The sequence below is a fragment of the Lepeophtheirus salmonis genome, chromosome 13, assembly GCF_016086655.4.
Source record: "Lepeophtheirus salmonis chromosome 13, UVic_Lsal_1.4, whole genome shotgun sequence".
Lineage (NCBI taxonomy): Eukaryota > Metazoa > Arthropoda > Copepoda > Siphonostomatoida > Caligidae > Lepeophtheirus > Lepeophtheirus salmonis.
In genome coordinates, this window is record NC_052143.2 from 44,617,410 (window position 1) to 44,640,749 (window position 23,340).

Genomic DNA, 23,340 nt, shown 5'->3' on the forward strand with positions numbered 1-23,340 from the left:
AAGCCAGTCATCATTTTTTCAATCGCACACGGAGATATGACGTAAAGACGATCAATTAGAGTGCTTCCTGAATAAAATATGAAAAACTGTAACATAATATAGTCCTCAGTTTTTGTTTGCAAGTTCATTAATGATATAATTATGACAAATAGACAGTAGGTCCAAGAGAAATATCGTAATATGTGCAATAACTTGCCAAATTGTGATATTGACCCATGTTTGAGAATCCAAAGAGTGTTCCTAAGACGACCAATAGGCTTCCAAAGCCAACATTCTCCCTTTTTTCAGCTGATTAAGGGGATGGATGTAACCTTATAGTCGTCAATGAAGGGAGTAATATATTATAAACAATTTTAGAGCCTCATTCAGAAAATTTTAATTATAGAAATATACAAAATATTATGAAACCTTCTAAAAAAGGAAATACGCATGTTTTTTTGTTTTTTTTGTATGTAACACAGTCTAATTTTCTATCAAATCATATAAACTTATATATTTTAGAGATAATTCACATGTAAATATAATAGATATAGTTTCTTTTTTTCTTTTTGAAGAAAAAACTGTAGGAACTGCTATGTGCAAAACAATAATAATAATATAATAAAAATAATAAACTGGGAAAGGAAAAGAAGATAAAAACAAATAGTCAACAAACTAAGGACAAAAAACGAAGGTTTATGAATAATAATATATATTATGTAGATATAATTTTCACTTTAGAATTTCTTTTTGTGTAATATCAGTCTGAATATCTTGCATTTATTTATGTTTTAAACAACTCTGGGCATTATGTTTGAATAGAGAAAGAGAGAAAAAGGCTGAATAATAAAAAAAAAAAAAAGTGGTAAAGTGGGGGTTCTAAATAATAATAATATTAATGAGAGGGGGGCAAACTTTAGTATGAATTAAATAATGAACTCTAGAAAAAATATTTTTCCTCTGGATGTTAATTATGACGTCGTCACTAACTGAGGTGTATTTGTTCTCCTTGGAGGAGGGGGAGATGTACTTGATGATGATGATGATGACGATGACTTAGAAGCTGCTGCCTGTAGTTTGATCCAGGTTTCACCCAGAGCTTTAGCAAAATGATCTTCGACTAAATAATAAATAAAAGTTAAGTTTGGCTGGGTATAAATGAATGTAAAACTCCTACCTGTGGAGCCTTCCTGATCCATTTCAACTATATGGTCTCTCTCTGTATCCTCGGCATTGATAACTCGGACTCTTTCGTCGTCATCAAGATCTGTTTTGCGAGAGGATGGGCTATTATTATTACTGCTACTTTGCTTAACATTGGAATCATTTTCGGGCGAGGACTCATCTTCCCCATCCTCTTGAGATACTGGAGACTTTTTAAAAAGGGATTTATAGTTTGCACCTAAGGATCTTCTAAAATGCTCATCTAACAGAGGGTCAGCACATGAATCTAAAAAAATAAAATGAGGATGAGACTCTTTTTCATAAATGTTTAAATTGTGAAATTACCTGTAATAATAGTTATTTCACGAATAGGGCGAGTATCTTCGTTTTCTTTATTTGACTCTGTGGACCCAGGTCGATGTAAAGAATCTGAGTAGCGCTTGGAAATAGCAACCTCATAGGACGGTGGTGGAGGAAGATCCCTTAATGATATAGATGGTGGAGATCCAGAGGAAAAATTGATGGGATAAGGGGGAGGGGGAGAGCGATCCCTCTTTTTAATACTCATGTCCAATGGACCTTCTTCGTCTGTGGTCTCCATTTCTCCCTCTGATGAAGATGGAAGGGGATGAAACTCTCGAGAATTACGTCTTTTATTTCCAGCTGCTAATAAATATTCTGGAGTCGAACTCTTACGGAATTTGGGATGGCGCTCTTTGAAGGAAGAACTGCGTTCACACCCTGGAACAAATTAAAAGATTTATTCATGAATACCAATCTCAAGAAAAATGCTTTACAAATAAATAAGTTGATATAAAGTATATAAATGAATTTATAAACCAACCTTTGTCACTTTGTTTAAGATTAGAGGATATTGATGACTTTTCCACCATGGTTGCTGCTCTTGATAGTACATCCAACGGAGATTCAAGACTAGACATTCCTATAATAATTAAAATCAAAAAGGATATTAAAATACTGACTTGAAAAAGGTATTTAAATGATATTCAAATATAATTACTTTTTATAAATAAAAAGAGGCTGAGAAAAAAGCTCAAATCGCACCAAACTACTACTTTGTTGAACAGAGAAAATGGAGAAACCTCCTAAACACTCAAATATAATATGTATATATATATATATATTTATCCCTAATTCTTTCACACAAAGGAACGGGATCTTTCTAAAAACTATTCACCTTCCTTAAGAAAATGTGGAAAATACCTTCATCAACCCTACAGATTGCAAGGTATTCGACTACATTTCTATACATACATAAATATACAAAAAGAGAGGCTTTCTAATAAATAGAAACTATAAGGCGCGTCGTCTTGGCCAATAAAAAACATAATAGGAAATCCTTACTACATTCCTTCAGTGTATGTGCAATTGTAGGGGGAAATCCTTTACACCAAAGAAGGAGAACGAGAGAGAAAAAGGAGTTTGGAAAAGAGAAAGGATCCAGTAGCTCTACTCGTAGCTAGCTAACTAACACACTACGGATGATGAGGCCCTTTGCATCTGCGTCATTTCCCAATGGACTATTATTACTATTGTAGAATTATATTATCGATATTATGTTTCATATATGTATATATATACAAAATAATCGATGGAGGAGGAGAAGGAAGAAGGACTTCCGGCATTGACAGATGAACGAAACGAACAGGGGTTTCGTCCCCTTATTACTAGTTAGTTTATATATATTATGTTATATGTACTTTCCTCCTCTATCCATTATATATTTAAATATAAATGAAGTGATAAGACGAGAGGGGGAGGAACATAATGCTTTTGCAGACTATTACCAGCAGCTGCTCCTGTAGACTGAGTCCATCATCAGAACGTATCACCACTCTTGTCAGATGTGAAGATGATGATGTTATAAAAACAACAACTAAATATATTGTATCTATAAAAGAAGGCAAAGGCGCCAGATGTAGTAGATTATATTCTTGTAATACTTAAATCATCGACCTCGTAATAAAGAAGGACGAGGACTTATACACTAAATAATCCATGGGATCATCATCGTAGAGGAAGAATGGGAGGCATACAGACTTATTATAATAGCAAAAAATAAAGAGACAAGGTTAGGATATTATCATGAGAGACCCATTGTTTTGAAACATGAGAGTCTTTTCATAATCCTATATGACGACGACTTATGTACGTCTTCTCCAGCTCCTCCTCCCCCTAGGAATAATAATAATAATAATGATTTGATTCCATTCTTCCTGTAGTAGAAAGAGGGAGAGGAAGGAAAGATAGAAAGAAAAGGAAGAGAGAGAGAGAGGTTAAGTTAATTTAACCCTTCTTCGTCCTTCATTCAATCAACATGAATGTCAACGTTACTAAATAATATCATTATCCATGACTTGAGTTGAATTGTATAAAATATGACTATTAGCGCGTGCGCTATTTTTTTTTTGGTTGGTAATTGTTTTTTTTAATTTATTCTTTCCCAACACTGCCATAATTTATCTTTAATCCTTGAAGAGAGAACATCTAATCATTTGTGCATGTTCAGGAATGAATGACGGAGATTAACACTGAGGATTGATTTGGGAGTTGTAATTATAATGTATGTAAGTCCTCGTTGGGCTCAAGGTAGAATTGAGGATCGGCATGAGAGTAATTCCTTGCTGGATACGTGGATATTTCTATAAACTCATAGCTGCTCATATTTTTTATAGCTGAATGCATGACATCATGACATAAGAAGAAGATAATAGAAGGGAAATCATGGACAGCTAATTATAGGGACATGGGGCTGTTTGAGTGGAGACACTTCTTTTCTTTTTCAACTATCACGTAGTAGTCGACAGCAAAGTAGCAGCAAAAAGAGGAAGACAAATAATAAGAAAAAGGAAGAAATATATATACATACATTACTTTTAAAAGAGAATATTACAATTAAATAAGCTTCCATCCCTGATTCAAGGTTTTCATTCAATCAATGTACTTTGATACATAAGAAAATAAATATAATACACAACATTTCCTTACCAAATAATTTGTCGTGCAATCCTTGGTGTGATGAAATACGTGAATAACTTGAAGATTAATATTCGTGACAGAGTTTTTAACGATTAGGAAGGGTGCACATCCCAGGGAGCAGCAAGAAGATGCTTGAGAGTTCTATGTAAAGTCGTACAATAAAAGACTTTGTATACGTAAATCTATTGCTGAGTGTATCTTAGGAGTAAAAAACAAGGAGACAATTATAATAAACACACAACAGTCAAGAAGACGAGAACAGATAAGACACGCCGCACAATCTTTCCACTTCTACTCCGGCCTTAAGCACAAATTGAACTGAGGGGTTAGATTGTGTTATTTTTTGTATAAATCTTTTTCCTGAGGAGAGTTGAATAAGCCTGCCCGTCATAGGAGAAGGAATGTCTGGAATGCGGTCTCTCCTCTTTTTGTTTTGTCTTCTTCTAGTTGTAGTACTAGTAGTTGGAGGAAGGGCGGGCAGGCCCGAGGAGTGCGAAGACCTCGAAAAGACGTACATTTATTTATAAATATCATCACAAAATTACTTACATATACACACACGCGTACAGAACCGTAAAGACACGCAAAGTTTCACGCAGAAGGGTTCGTACGAATCAATAATCACCATCCCATTATCATGATGTTGATAGAGTATAAAAAGAGTTTGGTAGGGACGTAAGATTATAAATAATCAATTTAAAACAGCAATATGAAGTGGTTCCAATAGCTTTGTTAGGCCTTTCCATTATTTTTTTTTTTTTGGTTTAGAAATGCATTCTCTAGAAAGAATCCTGGAGTGAAGGTTGATGGGGTTGTTTGTTGTTTTGACAGTACCTAGGTAATGGATGGGAGGCCTTGTAAGAATATACGAAAATGTTTTTTTGTTTTTCTTTAAAGTACCTACAAACCCATAAAACATATATTATAATATACATATTAATATAAGTGGTAGCCTTGATTTCATGAACAACTAATTATATCCTTTCGATTCAACATCCTTCATCAAATGATCATCTTCAAATATGTAAACCTTTATTTAAGTACTCTTAAGAATTAAGGAAAGGCCACATAACCTTACAAATTCATTTTATTTGATGACATAAGATTGAAAATACTAAAGTTAGTTTATTGAGTCCCATAGTCTTTGAGAAGAAAGAGCTGAACTTCGATTACGACACTTACCGTTATTGAAATTCGAGTTTCAATGTGGTAGAAAAATAGCCTAAGCAAAATTTCATCTTTCAGGGGCGTGCACAGGGGCTTAAGCCCCCTCCAAATTGATTAATTTTTGTCGTTATCACACATAAAAGATCGCGTTGCAGGAAGAATTTTAAATAGAAAAATGGGCAAAATTAAATCTAAACACTTAGAGGGAAAAGAGCAAATTGCCTTAGATTTAATAAAACACTTAAAAAAATAGCAAAATGGAAAGAATTAGAAATATATATGGTACTTTTTCTTTAAAAATTTTGGGACGATCAAAAAGTTTTAATCTTGTCCTTTTTTGCAAAAAAGTAATTGCCTCAAAAATAGAATTATATGGAAAGGGTCCTAGATCCCGATCAAAGTTTTATAATAATCTTTATTTAGTCAATTAAGATTAAAATAAATCATGGTTCAATATTTTGCAAAAAAAATATTTATACAGACAGTATATATCCAATAACGTATATTAATCAAGTTTTTTTTTTTCTTAAGTCATTTTATGGAGAAGAAAGAGGCAATAGCCTTAGGAAATTTCAAAGTTCTGCGTATAGTGCGCAAGTATTTTCTTATATATATATCTTATTTTAAGAAAGAAAAGATGTTCTAAATGTTTTTTTTCAAACTTAAATCGATGTGTAACATTATGGAACAATAGAATTGTATGACCAAATCATAACTTTTCCGCACTAGCCATAATCGAAATTTGATGGAAGTATAAAATCAAACTGACCTAATCTACACCTCTTATATAAACCCATTCCAAAACTACTCTCAGTCTTTCACAATTCCTTTTGTGGATAATTATATATTTAATGTTATTCCAGAGTGTGTCATCTCTGGAAACACATTCCATTCGAATTAGTTATAATATGTATGTTCTTCACTTCTATTCTAATTACGAAATACTAATTATAATATGAGACAAAAAGTCATTTTCTTTTACTCAATTAGCAGTGGTGCATTTTTTAAAAAATATATTCATTTCGAAACACGAATATATCTCTCTTGACTCTTCAATGTAAAAAATATATTAGCATCTTAAAGGAAGCGCGGAGCCCAATCAAATCAAATATTAACAGTGTCTTGTGAATTGATATACAATACATATTATAAAATGATTCAATAATATATTGTAATAGCGTTTATTAATAGCTAGTCTCTGTATATGAGTCAGTCAAATATGTGTTAATGTTGTTCTACGAACAGAGACATGGAGAATTGTACTGGAGTTTTATATTACATTGTTATTAATTACAGTTGCATTAGCAACATAATTAGAGTCCGTTTCAGATCATTTTTATTATAAATACTATCTACGGGGTGGGGATTTTAAATCTGAACAAGTTTAGATTTCAATATCTTGGCAACCCTGAAATATATTTCTATGAAAGTGTGCTCATCCGATTTAACTAACAAAACTCTATCTTAAAAAGTAGAAACTCTTTGAATACGAACACCGCTCGACTATTATTGTGTGGCTCCTTGTGGACGCAAATAAAACCATAGATAATTTTGCTAGAGAGCTAAAATTGATGTTGACAGATTTGGTGTCATGCTAGAATTTTAAATTGATGCAGTTTGTCCAAATTGGTTAATTAAAACGGATTTATTGTACCATTTTAAGACTTTTATGTTTTGGGCAAAGGAAACCTTAGCTCCCAGCTCGCTGGATCTGAGCCCCTTGTATGGGGCGTCCCAGAGAGAGTGTCCAGTAAACGTGCACATAATACTGTTAACTACCTGTAAGCTTCCATTTTAGAGGCCAATATACACAAAGAGTTCCTCATCAAGGCCCGGGTTATGCTTAGGCCCAGGTTAGAGGCTTTGGTTGAAGTTGGAAGGGGCTGTTTTGGGTTATTGACTTCAATATAGACCCTGTTATGTAAGAGCAAAAGATTACTGAATTACTGAAATTTGGGGAAATACATTTTAATATAAATTATCCTTCAATTGTCCGAATTTAAAATCCCCACACTGTATATATATATATATTGCTTCTATAGAATCCTTAAAATGACATACTATATATGTATGTTGAAATTGAGTCAAGTTAGTGTTAGAATATACCAATTTTCGAATTCCGTCGAGTTCGAGTTTTAAGTATTTCCACATGTTATGTCGCGGGATTCCTTCTATTGAATAGAAAATGAGGGTTGGGTCGGTATTCGTTTTTACTATCCTTTAGAGCAGTATTTCCTAAAAAAAAATTGAGTTTGACCCTTAAAATATATGACTAGATAATGTGCGACCCCTACACCTTTCATGGAGAGATGAATATAAAATTTGGATTGCATTTTATGCAAATAAATGACTTAAATGTCATATAAACCCCCTAAATTTCAACCTTGAGGTAAATACTATAAGTTATTTGATTATATTGATCAAAAATAAAGATTTTAAATCTACCTATATTGAAAAGTATAATAAATTTATAGGTTTATAAACGAGCCAAGATCTTACTGTGTCGGATGTGTACTGTCCATTGAGCAAAGTTGGTCTATCCTGTGTTTAATTTTGGACAAAGCAACTCAAAGATCATCCTCCACGTTAAACCACGATCTGTATTTATTTTTCGCCTCCTTCATTTTCTCGATTTAGAGTGCTGATCCCATAAGTTTGACTAATAATTATTATTCGAGTTTTACAAGTGAACAGTCTAATTTTACTTGTTCATATATTTTGGACGAATTTGACTAATTTTCAGAAAATTGACACCTTTAATATAGTCGGGTTTTGTAGTTTTTTTTTCTCTCGAGTTTACGTTTTACATACCTTTATTAAACACTAATATTATGTATTTATGTAGATCTTTACAGTTATGACTTTTTAAATAAGTTGGACTCCATTTTCAAACGGTTGTTAATGGGAGTCGCTAACAAGGAACAAGTATTTAGTCAAACTTCTTTATATTTATGTATAGGCTAGAGGTGTATGGATAATTGATTTTGATAACACAAAATGAAGAAAACAGACATGAGTTGAAGTAACCTATATATTATGTATTATTATATATAATAGATATGTGTTATTTACAATACAATCTACATACATATGTACCTTCACGATGAACAGTATGAACTATCATAGGTAGCGCATATTTTCCCTCTGATTCTCTATTATCAGAATAATAGTAGAGAAACAAAAAATAAGTAGACCAATTTTGTATAAAATGTCACAAATACTTGTAAACTTGCCAATAGACCCATTTATCCTTCTATACTACAAAACACAAGTCAGGTAATAATGTACTATGTCTTCGCTATGAAACAATACTAAAAATGAGCTGAGTATCGAACTAAATAAATAACTCATCAGGAAGAGTCTCTACAAAAACTGTCTGGACTAACAATCATTGAAATTCTAGCATAGAATTTGCCATCCATCATCAATTGATTATATTTAAGCAGAAAGTTAAAAAATAAAATATTAATCCGTATCGAGTAAGGGGATAAAATCTAATGGAGAGTACCTTTTTAATTCCTTGTTTTTTAACTTGGTATATTTGTGTGATTTCCACACTAATATAAACTGTAGTGTTGAGTTATGGCCTGGAAATTTTAGAACGGTCTAAGACCTTTAATATTCTTGTAAGAGCGAACTAATTCGGTACAAGCTCGGTCTTGCTGCTTTCCAACTATGGAATTCTAAAGATCTGGAATAATTACGCATAATTTGTATTCCCATATGAGGGAATATAAAAGGAATGATTTCTTCAAGAGGGGAAGTATCGAAAAACAAGCTAAGCTGCATGCGTAAGGATTCCATGGTTTCAATAATCAGAAAACGACCTTTTTGAAAAGAGATTTGATGAAAACCATTTTTTTTTTCGAAGTACAGAAACAAAAAAATTAAAATACAAGCAAGCTATATTTGGCGCGAAAATGATTTTTTAAAAGCTTAATTAATTCTAATTAATTTTTATTAAAAAAAAATACCTCCTGCATCAATTACAATCTCTATACGAGGGCGAAAGCGCGAGCCGATCTTCGCCACTTAGTCCCTTGATAAATCCTGTAATTTCTTCTTGATCTGACTGATAAGTTCGTCTTTGGTGTTGCAGAAGGTTTGGCTATTGTGTCATTTGATCGTACCCTACACAAAAAATCCACCAAATTCAAGTCTGACGAGTTTGGAGGCCAACAGTCGGGGAGATGAAGTCGTCAAAATAGTCTTGGAGACATTTGATACTTTTTTTTTTTTTTTTTTTTGTGTTAGGGAGCAAAGTCCTTAAGAGGCCTCAAACTCCCTCTTAACCTTGCAAAAAAGTGTCTCAATGAGTCCCAGAGCTCGAGCTACGGTTATGATTTCGCTCCTGGCGCGGATTCCAAGGACGGCTCCGTTCCTTTGCCAAATATTTGGGAGAAAGAATTCTTCCATTGATTACACTTTTTTCCAACTGTTGAACGTTTGAACAAGCAATCTAAAAAAAAAAAAAAAAAAAAACAAGCCTAATTGCTTGCGTTTGCCCAATTTGGTGGCATACATATATAGGTTACACGTCCTTTATGTATGACCTTATTTTGGAATAGAAAATTTCGGTCTAAGGTTTAAGACTGCGGTCTGAAACTAAATATCCGTCTTCCCTTATGATCAAACGGGAAAAATATTTCGTCTCGGACTGAGTCTTAATACTAGTAAATATGTCCAGTGATGTTGTTTTATAGATTGGTCTTTGTCTCTCATTGATCTCAAATCCTAAATTAGTTTCAAATTTTCCATTTCTAAAAACACAAAGTCTCAACTTGATTCTTCAAAGTCTTGATCTCAATCCCTCAAAGCTTTTCTAAGGTGGTCTTGACTACAACACGTCATATTATATATAATAGTCGGTGCAATGTCAAGAGACCCTCCTCTCCTCTACATATTTGATGATTCAAAGGACTCTCAATTTATTTTTTCCATGAATTTGTTTGTAAAGAAGAATTTCCTATTCAAAAAATTGTTCCACGTGTCAAAAATTTGTCAGAGAGTTAGTTGAATAATAATGAACAAAAAAAAAAGGATTATAAAATTCAATTATAATATAAATTATGTATATATAGGTATTTATTCAGAAAGAAAGAAATTGAGTCACCCATGTGAAGTGACAAAGGCTAAAATTATTTCCTTAAAGAAATTCCTTTTTTTTTAAAGGCTTTTGTTAATTTTAGTAACTTATTATTAAGTTGATGGAGAAAAATCTATGATGGATATTTGAGAGAGGCAATCAAGTATTTCCAATTGCTTCTTCTCACTTCTATCATTATGAAAAAAAGAATCCCTTTTCGCTGAAGCTCCCTGTTTTAATGGCCACAGCAAATCGTTTTTGTATCCCATGGAAGGTCCATTAAATTTTTTTAACCATTAATTTACTCTGTAACAAAATGATCATCATAATATTCCATTATGGGTTACAGAAAATTCGTATTATGAACATTGTACATTGTTAGGGCGGTTTCTTTTTTCAACTTTTTTCGAATCTCGATTACGGGTACTTCGAAAAAGTTGTGATATGGTCTAGTTTAAAGTTATTTATTTAGTCAATGAGTATTCAATTACTGCATAAACCATTACTTTTTATTCATGAATTATGATAGACGTTATTTTAAATTATAAAACATATTTAAAAAGTTATTTTCTAAAGCTAGCCTATAGAGCCAAAAAAGAGAATAACGTAAGATAATTTTTTTTTTTCTTCCATAGGATAATTTTAGAGAAAATCTTTTCATGCACTTTTTATAGATTAAAAAAAATGTCCATCCAAATTATTTAATGCAAAATAACTAAATATGTCTTTTTTAATATATATATTCACTAAGTAAAGTGTTTTTCTCATAATTTGATAGAGATGTGGGGCCTAAAGATGACCTCGTAGGATGATATAATTTTGTATAGGGCAGTTTCATACCATATGACTACTTTTCCGCAATAACTATAATTGAACTTGGAAAAAAGTTGAAAAACAAAACACCCAGGGTCGTGATTAGTATTTTTCTTTTGACCTAGACCATTTCGAAAGTGTCTTTTTTTTCACATAACACTTTGATTTTTAAAAGAATCAACATACAAATTTGACAAAATATTTTGATCTTTTGTCTTTTTTTTAACTCCTTCTATATTAAATAATCTGAGATTTATAAATATTTTTGGAGAATTTTTGTAAATTTTCCAAACAACCAATATCTACAACCAAAAATTGTCACATTTCCAAGTGGTAGGCGCGCACAATTTAAAATTAAAACGATGATTAAGCACAATAATCTAAAATGGTGTCAGAATTCTGCAATTTTAATCAAATATACATTAATTTATATATGTTGTATACAAGTTACAATTTTGTATATGTTGTAACTTGTATAAGCAAATTGTACTAGATGCAACCAAAGAATGAGATGACTAATTTATAGATTTAGTGTACTTGGGATGAGGAGCAGGCATTAATTGAGCATTCCATGGATGATTGACATATATGAGGTATAAACTCTGACTATTTTAATAAAATTTAAAAAAAAAATATAAGTATTCTGTGCCACATTATAAAGTTTAAATGCCTGCATTTTACAATAAATAAATTGCAACTTGTACAATTTGCTTATACAAGTTCAGGAGGGTTCCCTGGGGTGGGATGTCTCAAATTAAAGATACTAAATTTTTTTTGCTCAAGAGGAAAAAAATTTGCACAAAAATAAGGGCATATTTTTGTATCCAAAAAATTTAATATTGGAAACTTAATTTTGAAATGTTTTTTTTTTGTAAAAATTTCATTTTTTGAAATATTTTGTGAGTAGATATTGATTTTTAATTGTTTTTATTTTAATATGGGAAACTTAATTTACATTTTTGGATCTTTTTTTAAATTCAAAAACCAAGCCCCTCCCCCACAACAAATTTATATTTCATTTGGATTGCACAAACATCCTTTTTTCGGTGGGACATAGCTCATAGTTACGGCATAATATATATAATTATCTCATATTCCAGTTATGATTATACGCTGAAAAAACAAAAAGACGAGAATTACTCAATTATCACTTGGTTTATTAATGAAGCGTGTTGTCATTTTAATATTCATAGGGTTATGAAATAGTTTTTCCAACTGAATTTGAAAGAAGCCAAAAATTAGGGAAAAAAAATTACATTATCATAAAAGTAATGAGGATTCTCATTAAGGAGAAGGAGGAGGAATAACTAGTACCTCATGACTCCTTCTTTGTGCTACAAGGGCGTCGGCAAGGTTGGACTAGAGAGGGTGTAGCCCTCTACCCCCCCCAAAAAAAAAAAAAAATCCATAGATTTTTATAATTTTTTCCAAAAAAATTAATATTTTAAATTTAATCTTGTGAACAATTGAGGATTTTTGACAATTTTTGAGATTAGCTATGGATTTTTGAATTTTTTTCGAAAAAAAATATTTTTTTTGTAAGAATAGCTGTGGATTTTGAATTTTTTTTCCAAAAAAATTAATATTTGAAAGTTATTTTTTTCCATCAATTTCCATAGATTTTTAGAACTTTTTCCAAAAAAATCTATATTTGAAATTTAATTTTGTGAACAATTGAGGATTTTTGACAATTTTTGAGATTAGATATGGATTTTTGAATTTTTTTCGTAAAAACAGCTGTGGATTGTGAACTTTTTTCTCCAAAAAAATTAATAATTGAAATGTAATTTTTTTCCATTGATTTTTTGAATTTTTTCCAAAAAAATTAATAATTGAAATGTAATTTTTTTCCATTTTTTCCAAAAAAATTAATATTTGAAATTTAATTTTGTGAACAATTGAGGATTTTTGACAATTTTTGAGATTAGTTATGGATTTTTGAATTTTTTCAAAAAAAAACCTTTTTTTTGTAAGAACAGCTGCGGATTTTGAATTTTTTTTTCCGAAAAAATTAATATTTGAAAGTTAATTTTTGAAATTTTTTTGTGAACAGCCATAGTTTTTTGATTTTTTTTGAGAATATCAATAGATTTTATAATTTTTTTCTTATTATAAAAAACATACTGAACTAGGACCCTACATACAATGCATACATATTTATTGCATAAGCAGTCAACAACTGTAATTAAAACGATGTAGATCTTACTTCCAGACCATAAATATTTCAAGAAGCAAAGAAAAAGAAATACCTTCTCCTTTAACTTGCAACAGAACCATTTAAATTGGAAAGTTAAAACGCTATAGCAGTCCGAACTCCCTGTGTACCTTAGTATGTAAAATGTACACATACACACACTCACGTCAGTATTCGGGCCGTGATTATTATTCTTCGGCTCTAACGACAAATTATTCAACTATCTTTGGTATGCGGACAAAAAAAAAAAGAGAAAGATTATTTTGCCGGCAGGCGATGGGTGAAATATCTCTAGCCATTTTTTGGCCTTTTAAAGAAACACAATCATTTTATTATTGTTAGTTGTACTGTTATTATGATAATTTTAACCCATTAAATGATCATATTTTTCAAAAAAGTTACTGGATTTACTTTTAGTCAATCAAAGCTTTACAAATGAATAAGACACTTGTGAAAGGGAATATTTGCTTTGTCATAATATTTAATGGCCTAGATAATTTCCAGGCAATCATATGTATCTATAAATTGACAAATTAATATATTGTTTTATTTTTTATTACCAAGTAACAGCTTTTTAAAGGAATTTTCATTTCAACTACCTTCATAGGTATGCAGTAGCCGTAGAGGACCTACCCATAATAAAGATAGAATCCTCTCCCATCTACCCTTGAAGAATGCTTGTCAATGCCCATATTATGTACTATTATATTATATTATATACATACCTTTCTTGTAATAAAATGAGTGAGAAAAAAAGAGAGGAATAAATACTTTGAGTTCCATTCTTCACCTTTGTTTTGATGACTTACATATTTTCTATGTTACTTAGTTACTTATAATCAGCACAACACACTTGACAAAAGACTCGGAGAGTCATTAGACATGATATTACATATATAAAGATTAATAAAAAATAAGTACAGAGTGCAGCAACAGATTTGTCTGCAGGTTTATACATTCGCAAAAACCCACAGTTGATTACAAGAGTTTATTTTTTTTGAAAAAAAAAAAAAAAAAATATTTAATTTGAATTTTTTTGAAAAAATAATTCAAAAATCTTTAGCTATTCTCAAAAAAATAAATTTTTTGGAAAATAATTTCGAAAATCCGCAGCTGTTTACAAAAAATTTAATTTTTTGTAAAAAAAAATTCATATATACCTAGTTAGTCCCAAAGAAATTAATAATTTTTTCGGAAAACCTTTTCAAAAATACACAGCTGTTGACAAAAAATTAAATTTTTGGAATAATGTTTCAAACATAAAATTATATTTTTTCGAAAAAAATTTAAAAAAATAAAGTTTCTTGTAGAAAACCAAAATTTCTTGATTTTTTTTTGGGGGGGGGATATCTCACCCATTTGTTGCGGACGCCCCTCAGAAACATAACTTCTTTTCTTATAATGCATGACAATTAGACTAGAAGTTGTAGTGGAGTAGACCAGGTTTCATTCTGGAGGCGAGATTCAAAAGTTTTCTTGCAAATACTATCAGTTCCTACCAGGTATTGAAGTTGTGAGGAACTTGCTTTTGACATTGAAAATAAATATTAACACAAAATGATTTGACATAATATTTTATCAGATTAAACTTACTGCAATTTAGGTCATTAATTTTTTTTTGTTTTTCTTTTCTATTCATTTTCATAATTTGTTAATTATGTTAAGAGAGTTAAAATTTGTACTGTCCGATTTAGTCTTGTGCAAGAATTTTTAATTAGTGTGATTTGTTCTAGTCAAATAATTATAACCGTGATTTATTCCAGAAAACCAACATTGTAAGACTTGTACAAAATCGCCAACTAATAATTATGTAATCAACTAATTATCCACAATTATTGGCTAAAACATGTTCCTTATTAAATTTTTCATCTTTTTGTATAAAATGAATTTTAAAACTCTCAATGATTTAATTAAAGTTATTTAAAGACAAACAATAAAACTAATAAATCATCCGGTAATAATATACCAAAATTCGATGTATTCAATAATAGAGGACGTCACTTATCAACAAAACAAAATCTTAAATGCATATTATCATTATGAAACAATAACGTTGGTGCCCCCAGTAAAATGTACCTATTAGTATTGCTCTCAATATAGATATCGCCTTTTCGGTATTTTTCGGTACTTTTTGACTAAAAATATAAAACTAAAAGGTATTTTAGGCCAATATATAGACAGGTATCAGCAGAATTTTCATTTGGAGTTGAGACTAACTAAAAAATTGATAATTCGAGGTATTATGTCATCGGGGGGTGAATTTTTTTACGACATAGTAAAGATAAAAGAACCGAGTGGTCCATTAAAATATTAACACTTTGAATTTTAAACCTCAACAAGATATAATTTCAACAAAATTAATACTTAAATAGATGTTTGTTTGAGCTCTCTTAATTATTAATGTTGCCGGCCTTAGCGGTAATGATGGATTTAAGGCGGTGGTGGTACCCAATGCGGATGTAGTCCTTTGTCTGGCGTCCCAGTACTGACTGACAGTGGCTGTGAGGCCTCGGCGTTTGGATGACGGATACTGCAGTCCTTCCACTCGACATGCAACAAAAGTTGTAGTCTAGGGTTTTAGCATCAGGGCTGTAAGGGTACCAATAGTGTCAGAAAATAACTCAAAAGAGTCTTTCAACGGAGGATATGTGTATCTTTCATTGTTGGTGTCAAAAGAGGCCTCTCCCCCTTCACAAGTCTCTTTGCAGCCACTTTTTGGCTAGCAATCTGGACAATGTGACGTGAAACCCCGAGATCACTTGCATGGGCCCTCATAGACTTAAGGGGATTGGCATGGGCTGTTTTCTTTAACTCATTCGGATCCATTTTGGCCTTTTTAAATGAGCTCTTCTTCGTCTTCAATGTTTCAGATTTGCTTATGGCGTAGACGGTGCTCCTGGAGACGCCAAACTTCTTGCGGTGCAGGAACGGAAATTCGTCAATCACGTTCTATTGTCCTTTTCTCGACTTGTACGTAAGCTAGACAGCTCAGGTTAGTTTTGTTTTGTAACTAATTGTTTATGCTTTAATATATTGAAATATGAATTAATTTAAATCTCGACCTTCATTAATTATTGAATCAGTAAGTGTTCAGACTTCAATGCACCACCCTGAACCAGTTCCATTATCTGTTTAGTATACTACCGTTTTAAATGCATGAGTACCCCAGTACAACTGTAGTGCCGGTATAACGAACAACACTTGAACTTATATAGTTCACTTCATCATTCAAACCCTTTCCGAAAAAAATGCAGTTACAATGAATATAGGTAAGAAATGAAGGGGGGAAAAAGACAACGGTATTCATCTAGGCCTTGTTGTCTCCTCCTTTAATAATTTATCTCGTAATTTGATCTTCTAAAGCTTCTTTAGATACTGTCATTTGCAAGAGTCAAATAATTATTATAATTGATTATTTTGTTGACAAATATGTCTTTTAAAATAAAATTATTTTTCGCTAAATAATACATTTTCCTTTATTTATAAAGAAGATCGTTTTCACTGACGTCATAAATTTCATCATAATTTAAGGAAACGCTATCTTGGGGGCTCATAGTTGATCTTTTACTACATAAAATGAACAAATTTCCAATAAATCCTTATAGAACTTAAGACTTTCATTGAATGCTACTTGATGCTAATAATATACATGGACATTTGAATTTTAAATCAAAGTAATATGTACTGAAAGTCCCTATAAAATAACTAGAATGTTAGTTTATTTTCTTGATCGAACAGGAACGAGAAAAAAAGGATAAGAATAAGATAATATCTTATTCTTTCTATTGGTGTAGTTAATTTATTGTCCACACTATGGAAATAAGATTGGATAATGATGTAATAACCTAATTTTAATACGTTATAGAGACAGATATATAATGCAACTGGCAATAAAGGGTTAGGTTTTTAATAGACAGTAAGGTTTAAGTTCTTTTGCTGGGCTAACTGTTTTTATATACCCATTGAAAAACACAAAGTATTGAACTCCATGGCAATATCCTGGGCAAATTAGGAAACAAGTTGATTAACGATTACTTATTACTTGAAACCCAAAGAACACGTTTTAGCCAATGTATCCACGTTCAGAAAAGATGGTGAACTCCAGGCGATGGCGGAAACTGCTTTAGACCCTCTAGATGTACTCGGGGCTCATTGAGGCCCAGGTTTTGGTAGACGGAGTTATTCAAGGCGCGATTACTGTTGTGACGTCTCCTGCAGGACTTGGACTACACGTGCGCTTAGATGGAATAGTCTAGGGGTTTGAGGTCTGGGCTTAATAGTAAAGGTCATCTCATCACCAAAGACTTTTCTGTCAACAAAGGTTACAGAATATGCTGCAGAGACTTTCTTGTACACCGCTGATAAGGACTTGTTTATTTTCTACCCATGTCAGTAATTAAGGAATTTGACTTTTTCTTGATGGCCGATTTCAGGTGGTTGACAGACACGGAGGATTTCCTACCTGCTCTTGGAGAGTGTCTGAGGTCATCTCCGAACTTTAAGTGGATAAATACATTACACATCGGTTTCTTCGAGGCCCTGGTCTGCTTCCAGATGTACATCTAAGACAATCCCACGCGGAGGAGGGCGACGATCTCTATCTACTTCTCGTTTTGTGTGCTTATGGTGGTGACCAGCACAACGTTTTTCTTAGCAATCGACAGTTAATTAAGTGTTCCATAATATTGCTTATCGGAAAATGGTAAATAAGCTTACTCTTAACATCTCAAAATTTGCACAATAATAACGGTTGGCCCCGTATTTGTAGGTCCCATTTTGACATCCAATATAGAATATTATATGTATAGAGAATATTTTCTCCTCCACCATGTCAAAATTATAGGACCATGCTTTAGAACTTAAAAAATCGTAAGCCTAATAATTATGTTGTGATCCAAGACTTTAAAGGATCATAACTAAGACATTAATTTATCTTTGTTTTTAGGAAAGAATCATTTGAATCTAGTTTAACATGTCTGAGATCAAATCAAGACATTGAAAGATTAAACCCAAGAACTTAAGAAATAGGCTTTGAGACTAAGATTGATTACAAGAACTCCATCCGTCCCATACTCTCTATTAGTAAAATCTTAATATCGTAATTGCAATAAGAGGTAAGATTTATTTTAACAGGTTTTATTAAAAAAAATAAAGTTTGATATCTCTTTTCAAAGGATTAACTATATATTTATTTTACTTTTTGAAGCCGTATTTACTTTATTGTTTGTATCGAAACAATATTATACAGATGTATGTAGAATTTAAAAGCCTCGCAATCAAGTGTTTTTCACAGATTACTCCATTTACAAAAGATTATCAATCAAATTCTATATAACATATCTGTAAGGGTTATACATCATCGACCTTTTTGGGATTCCCGGGAATCGATAATTCTTCAAAAAAATTATCGACACAAATAAGTTTTTAGATCCTTTAAATTGAAATTTTTGCATAATAATAGCAAAACATGAAAATTATCATCTCTTATTAGATTACGAATCTTAGTAGAAAAATTTCCAAGACTTGAAAATCTGAGTTTTAGTTTTTGTAGAAATTGGTTGAATAGTTAAAAGTACCTATTTTAAATGTACCAGAACATAATTTTAATTCAAGTCCTCCTTTTGGTCATACAAAGCCATGTTGTTGTTTTTTTTAAATTAACTGATCAGTGCAAAATGAATTATCATTTACTTTAGTAGTAGTTTTTTAAAATTTAAAAATTCTTTAAGCTTTACTCGATAAGTTTGGCCTTTTGAAGTTGAGGTTTAACTACAGGTTCCATTACTTTTTGATTACGAGACTCATTTCTACTTGAAAAAAGTCTTGTCAGCAACTCGATTGCAAAATTGACTTTTCTGTTGTTTTATTAATCACAAGATCCTTTTTTTAAGTCAAATATTCACAATCATCAAAATACTGAATGAGGTGTATTATTTCAGACCGGCGTCTCTCAATGACCTTCTCAATAATAGTATTTATCAAATTTTGGCTGATTTGCGTGTCCTGTAAAAGAATTTTATAAGTTGTGTGAATTATCACCTGCTTACATGTAAAGAGACTGGAATCTCCTTCAGAAAAATTGCATCTTCCAATAGAATCAAAAATCTTCGGGTAGTTTGATTTCTTTAGAAGCAAAATCAAACTTTTTTTCTATTTTAAACCTTACAATTTTTAAAGATTTTCTTACCTCTAGGAAGCCCATTATCATTCTCACAGATGAACTTTGTATTACTCAAGACTAAGTATTTGTTTTTGTAAATTATCGTCATTTTTTACAAGGATCTTGTGGAAGAGTTTAGAAATTTCTCTAAGTTGACTTAAAACACCCTTAACATTCGTTTAAAATTCGGGAATCTCCTTATTTTTAATTATGTTCTCGGTCTCAATATTCAATACTTCATTACGGTCTTCTTGTTCTTCATTCTATTGGTCTTATTTCCATCAATCTTGGGGAAAATCCTCTTCTCTGTAATATAAAATAAAAACGTTTATGGGGTAAAAATAATAAAACGAAGTTTAAACTGGTTGAGCATGCATCTTACCACTATGTACATGATATATCATATTTAAGGGTGATAATTTTGGTAAGAATAGAAAAGCGTGCGAGGAGAAGAGAAGAAATACTTATGGCATCATTGATTAAATAATATACATCTTCTTCTATCAATCATGAACGTTATTATTCCCGCCTTTATTATTCAATATTAATATAATAATATTAGATGGGGATAGTCGATAGAGAACTGAATAAAATGCAAAAAATAACGTCGCCTTCTGTCTGGATTTCTGAAAATGGAGGCCTAGGAATTTGGAAAATACTTACCGGATGAGAAACAGATGGTTTGTCGGATTTGTCGATATAAATGTGCCTTTAGTCTCCTGTCTAGAATTACACGCCTCAATATCCTCATCTCATAACAAGATTCATCTATAAAATCAAGTGAACGATGAATACATCAAGTCAGACTTTAACTTTGATCTCACAAAGATGCTTATTACATGTAATCCATTGCTAATCATCTACGTTCGAAAAGTTTATGGAGAAAATACACGGGTAAACCTATCCCTTCCCAAGGAACCATCATTAAATTAATGGAGGATGTTGGTACTGATGTCATTTATAGAAATACATATAAAAATATTTTGAGTCATCCACACCAAATGACGATCAAGTTATCAGTAAAAAGTACAAAGTATTTACTAATTTCGAAATGAAACTCTGAATTTTGTACTATCTAACAGTAAGTATTCAATTTTTTTTAAATCTAACCATAAAATATGATTCTATTTTAGCTAAACATATCAAGAATTATAATACACAACTCAGTAAAGGGCAAAAACAACTGCTTAAATGGTCACAACAACGGGGTAGTAGCTTTGGATGGTTTGCAACTAGTTTGTCTGAGACTACTTACTTCGCTTTAAGACTTGGGTATGATAATTAGGTTTTCCAATATTACATAGTCAATAAATATTACTTTTTTTATCACTTAAGGCTTAGTTATGGTTGATGGGCTCCAAGAAATGGTGTTCAGAAAACTCATAAAAGGCAAAAACAACTGTTTAAATGGTCCCAACAACGAGGGTAGTTACATTGGGTGTTGCATTATAATTAACAATTGTGTATATCCTTCATGATAATAGTATGTTGTTATATAAGCATACCTAAATAACGGGGAAATATCTTTTTTATGCTCTTAATAGGGAGTAATATCGCCGGACATTACTACATAATTAGCTTTTGCTCTAAATCTTTACGATGAATTTATTTCTAACATTTTTTTATTAATATATTTATTGTCTAATTTTATGATTTTGACATTTACTTTATTATTAATAATTAGTTAGATCTCATCAGTAGAGATATATCTATCCTGTGCACAATTGTATATAGCAACTTCCACATGAAGAAGAGGGTTGATTATCTTTTTGATTAAACTCCACGTCTCGCTTGTGTATTGCAACCTAAAGTTATGACATATTTAACTGAATTCCGATGTTAGAACAAGAAAAAATTATCTGGATCAATCTATTATTTCAATATTCTGTATTTATAATTTATTATTATTAATAGTTATATGATTTTAATTGTTTAATTTTGTATATTTAACTTAAATGTTTAATGGTTTATTTTTTAGTATGTAGATTATATTTAATTAAAGCCTTCTTTTTTAAACTTTGAGCTTCAAATATATTTCAAATACTCTACTTTGTCGTTTCATTAGTTATTATTCTGAGAATAAGGTTCATAATGAATTACAATTTCATGGAGTGTGACTTTTTCAAATCTACTGTAACAGATACAAAACATCGAAGTCAATTATACGTAGTATATCTTCATTAAACATTTTGCTAATAAATACATTCGTTATACCCTCAAAAATCATAATAAAGCAGGCAGATGATAATCACATCAGTATTTTAAACAATGATACCATATGTCTTTTTTCCCCCTCCTACTTGCACGCGTTTTTCTCTACAATATTATCAACTATAATGATATTATAATCAACTTGTAGTAACTTATTAGACATTACAGATTCAGGATAACTAAAATCGGTCAAATTTCCCGGGAATTGCCATGAAATTATCAGGAATCGAGAAAATAAGTTTCTCAAAATGCAATACTAATATCTACGGAATAATATGTAAAAATCAGAATGACATTCTTAAGTCATTTACACAAAATTTATGTTTGTATTTGTATTTCCCTTATTTTTTTAATATGTATACTTTTACCTATGTCATGGCTACAATGCCGGGTTTAGGATCCATTAGGGGCATTTATCTCATGTTCTTGAATAAAAATTGGTAAAAAATATGTAGGTAAATTTATACAAAAAAGTCATGATTCTTTTTATTTAAAAAAATGAAAACCAAAAATATCATAAATAAATTCCTTCAAAATTTATAAAATACAGAGGGTACGGATTTAAATTACAGAACAAGTTCAGATCTCAATATCATGGTAACCCTGATATCTATGTTTATGAAAATGTGTTCATCACAGTCAATTGACAAAAGTGTATAAGAAAATATACAAAATCCTTCACATGTCTTCTGAAAAGGAACGCCGTGCGGCTATTTGTGTGTGCCTCCATGCGGAGCCCACTCCAATGAGATTTTTGAGTTTACAGAGTTTTCAAATAAACTTTTTAGGAAGTTAACAAGGCTTTCAAGGATTATGCATGGGTCGGGAAAACCTGCAAGAGAACCTTGAAGAGAGAGTCCAATAAACGTGCACATAACACAATTGAATTCTTGCAGACTTTCATTCTCGAGGAGAGAATAACAAGAGCAAAGAGATCCTCATCAAGACCTGTGCCAGGTTGAAGGTTGTGGTTGCAGCTGGAAGTGATTGGTTTGAGTGATTTACTTCACTATGGGCCCAATCATGTAAGAGGCAACGATTTGTGGATTGCTGAATGAATTTGGCAAAATAAATTATTGAAATATACATCATCCTTAAATTTTCTGGATTTAAAATCCTTACCCTGCCCAGCATACTTCAAAAACCAACTCTTTCTCTAGAACCTACACTTTAAACCAGTCGTTCTTAACCATTTTACCCCTATTAACCAATTTTCTGAATTTTGATCCAGCCATATTTTACAATTTTCCCATACTTTAATTGACTTTTTTATAACAAAATTGTTTAGACTTCTTTAAAAAAAATAAAAAATATTTGATTTTTTTATGTTTTATGCAAGACCTCAACTCCCTCCCAATGACATTCCAATTAACCATGGTTAAGGGACACTAAATTAATATATATATATAAAAAAAATGTCCTCCGTGCATGAAATGATTTCCTAAAATAAAACACACGAAAAATTCTTAAATTTATAAAAAGAGAGGAAAGTGTACACCCATTTATCGATCCCTTGGGTATAATTTTTTATTCATATAGACAGAATATGATTTGTAAAAAAAGGAG

The 23,340-nt window shown here is 31.3% G+C and overlaps 1 protein-coding gene and 1 long non-coding RNA gene across 6 annotated transcripts; one reads left to right on the plus strand and one right to left on the minus strand.

The window, feature by feature from the left end:
- Positions 1–466: 466 nt before the first annotated feature.
- On the minus strand, positions 467–4,557 carry LOC121127972 (uncharacterized). 5 transcript variants are annotated; one of them, XM_071892742.1, is made up of 6 exons: positions 3,121–3,347; positions 2,952–3,055; positions 1,988–2,086; positions 1,489–1,884; positions 1,157–1,429; positions 467–1,099 (listed from the first exon to the last, which is right to left on the minus strand). In XM_071892742.1, exons 3-6 carry the CDS (start codon positions 2,082–2,084, stop codon positions 951–953), a joined length of 915 nt encoding a protein of 304 aa, XP_071748843.1. In that variant the 5' UTR covers positions 2,085–2,086; positions 2,952–3,055; positions 3,121–3,347; the 3' UTR covers positions 467–950. The 5 variants fall into 5 exon arrangements, with proteins under 5 accessions (XP_071748843.1, XP_040579490.2, XP_040579488.1 ...); XM_040723556.2 differs by lacking the exons at positions 2,952–3,055; positions 3,121–3,347 and adding exons at positions 2,165–2,249; positions 2,342–2,452; XM_040723554.2 differs by lacking the exons at positions 2,952–3,055; positions 3,121–3,347 and adding an exon at positions 4,153–4,557.
- Positions 4,558–20,306: 15,749 nt separating this feature from the next.
- LOC139906958 (uncharacterized) lies at positions 20,307–21,213 on the plus strand. Its single transcript, XR_011783229.1, has 2 exons — positions 20,307–20,835; positions 20,899–21,213. It is a non-coding gene; the product is annotated as an uncharacterized lncRNA (long non-coding RNA).
- The last annotated feature ends 2,127 nt before the right edge of the window (positions 21,214–23,340 follow it).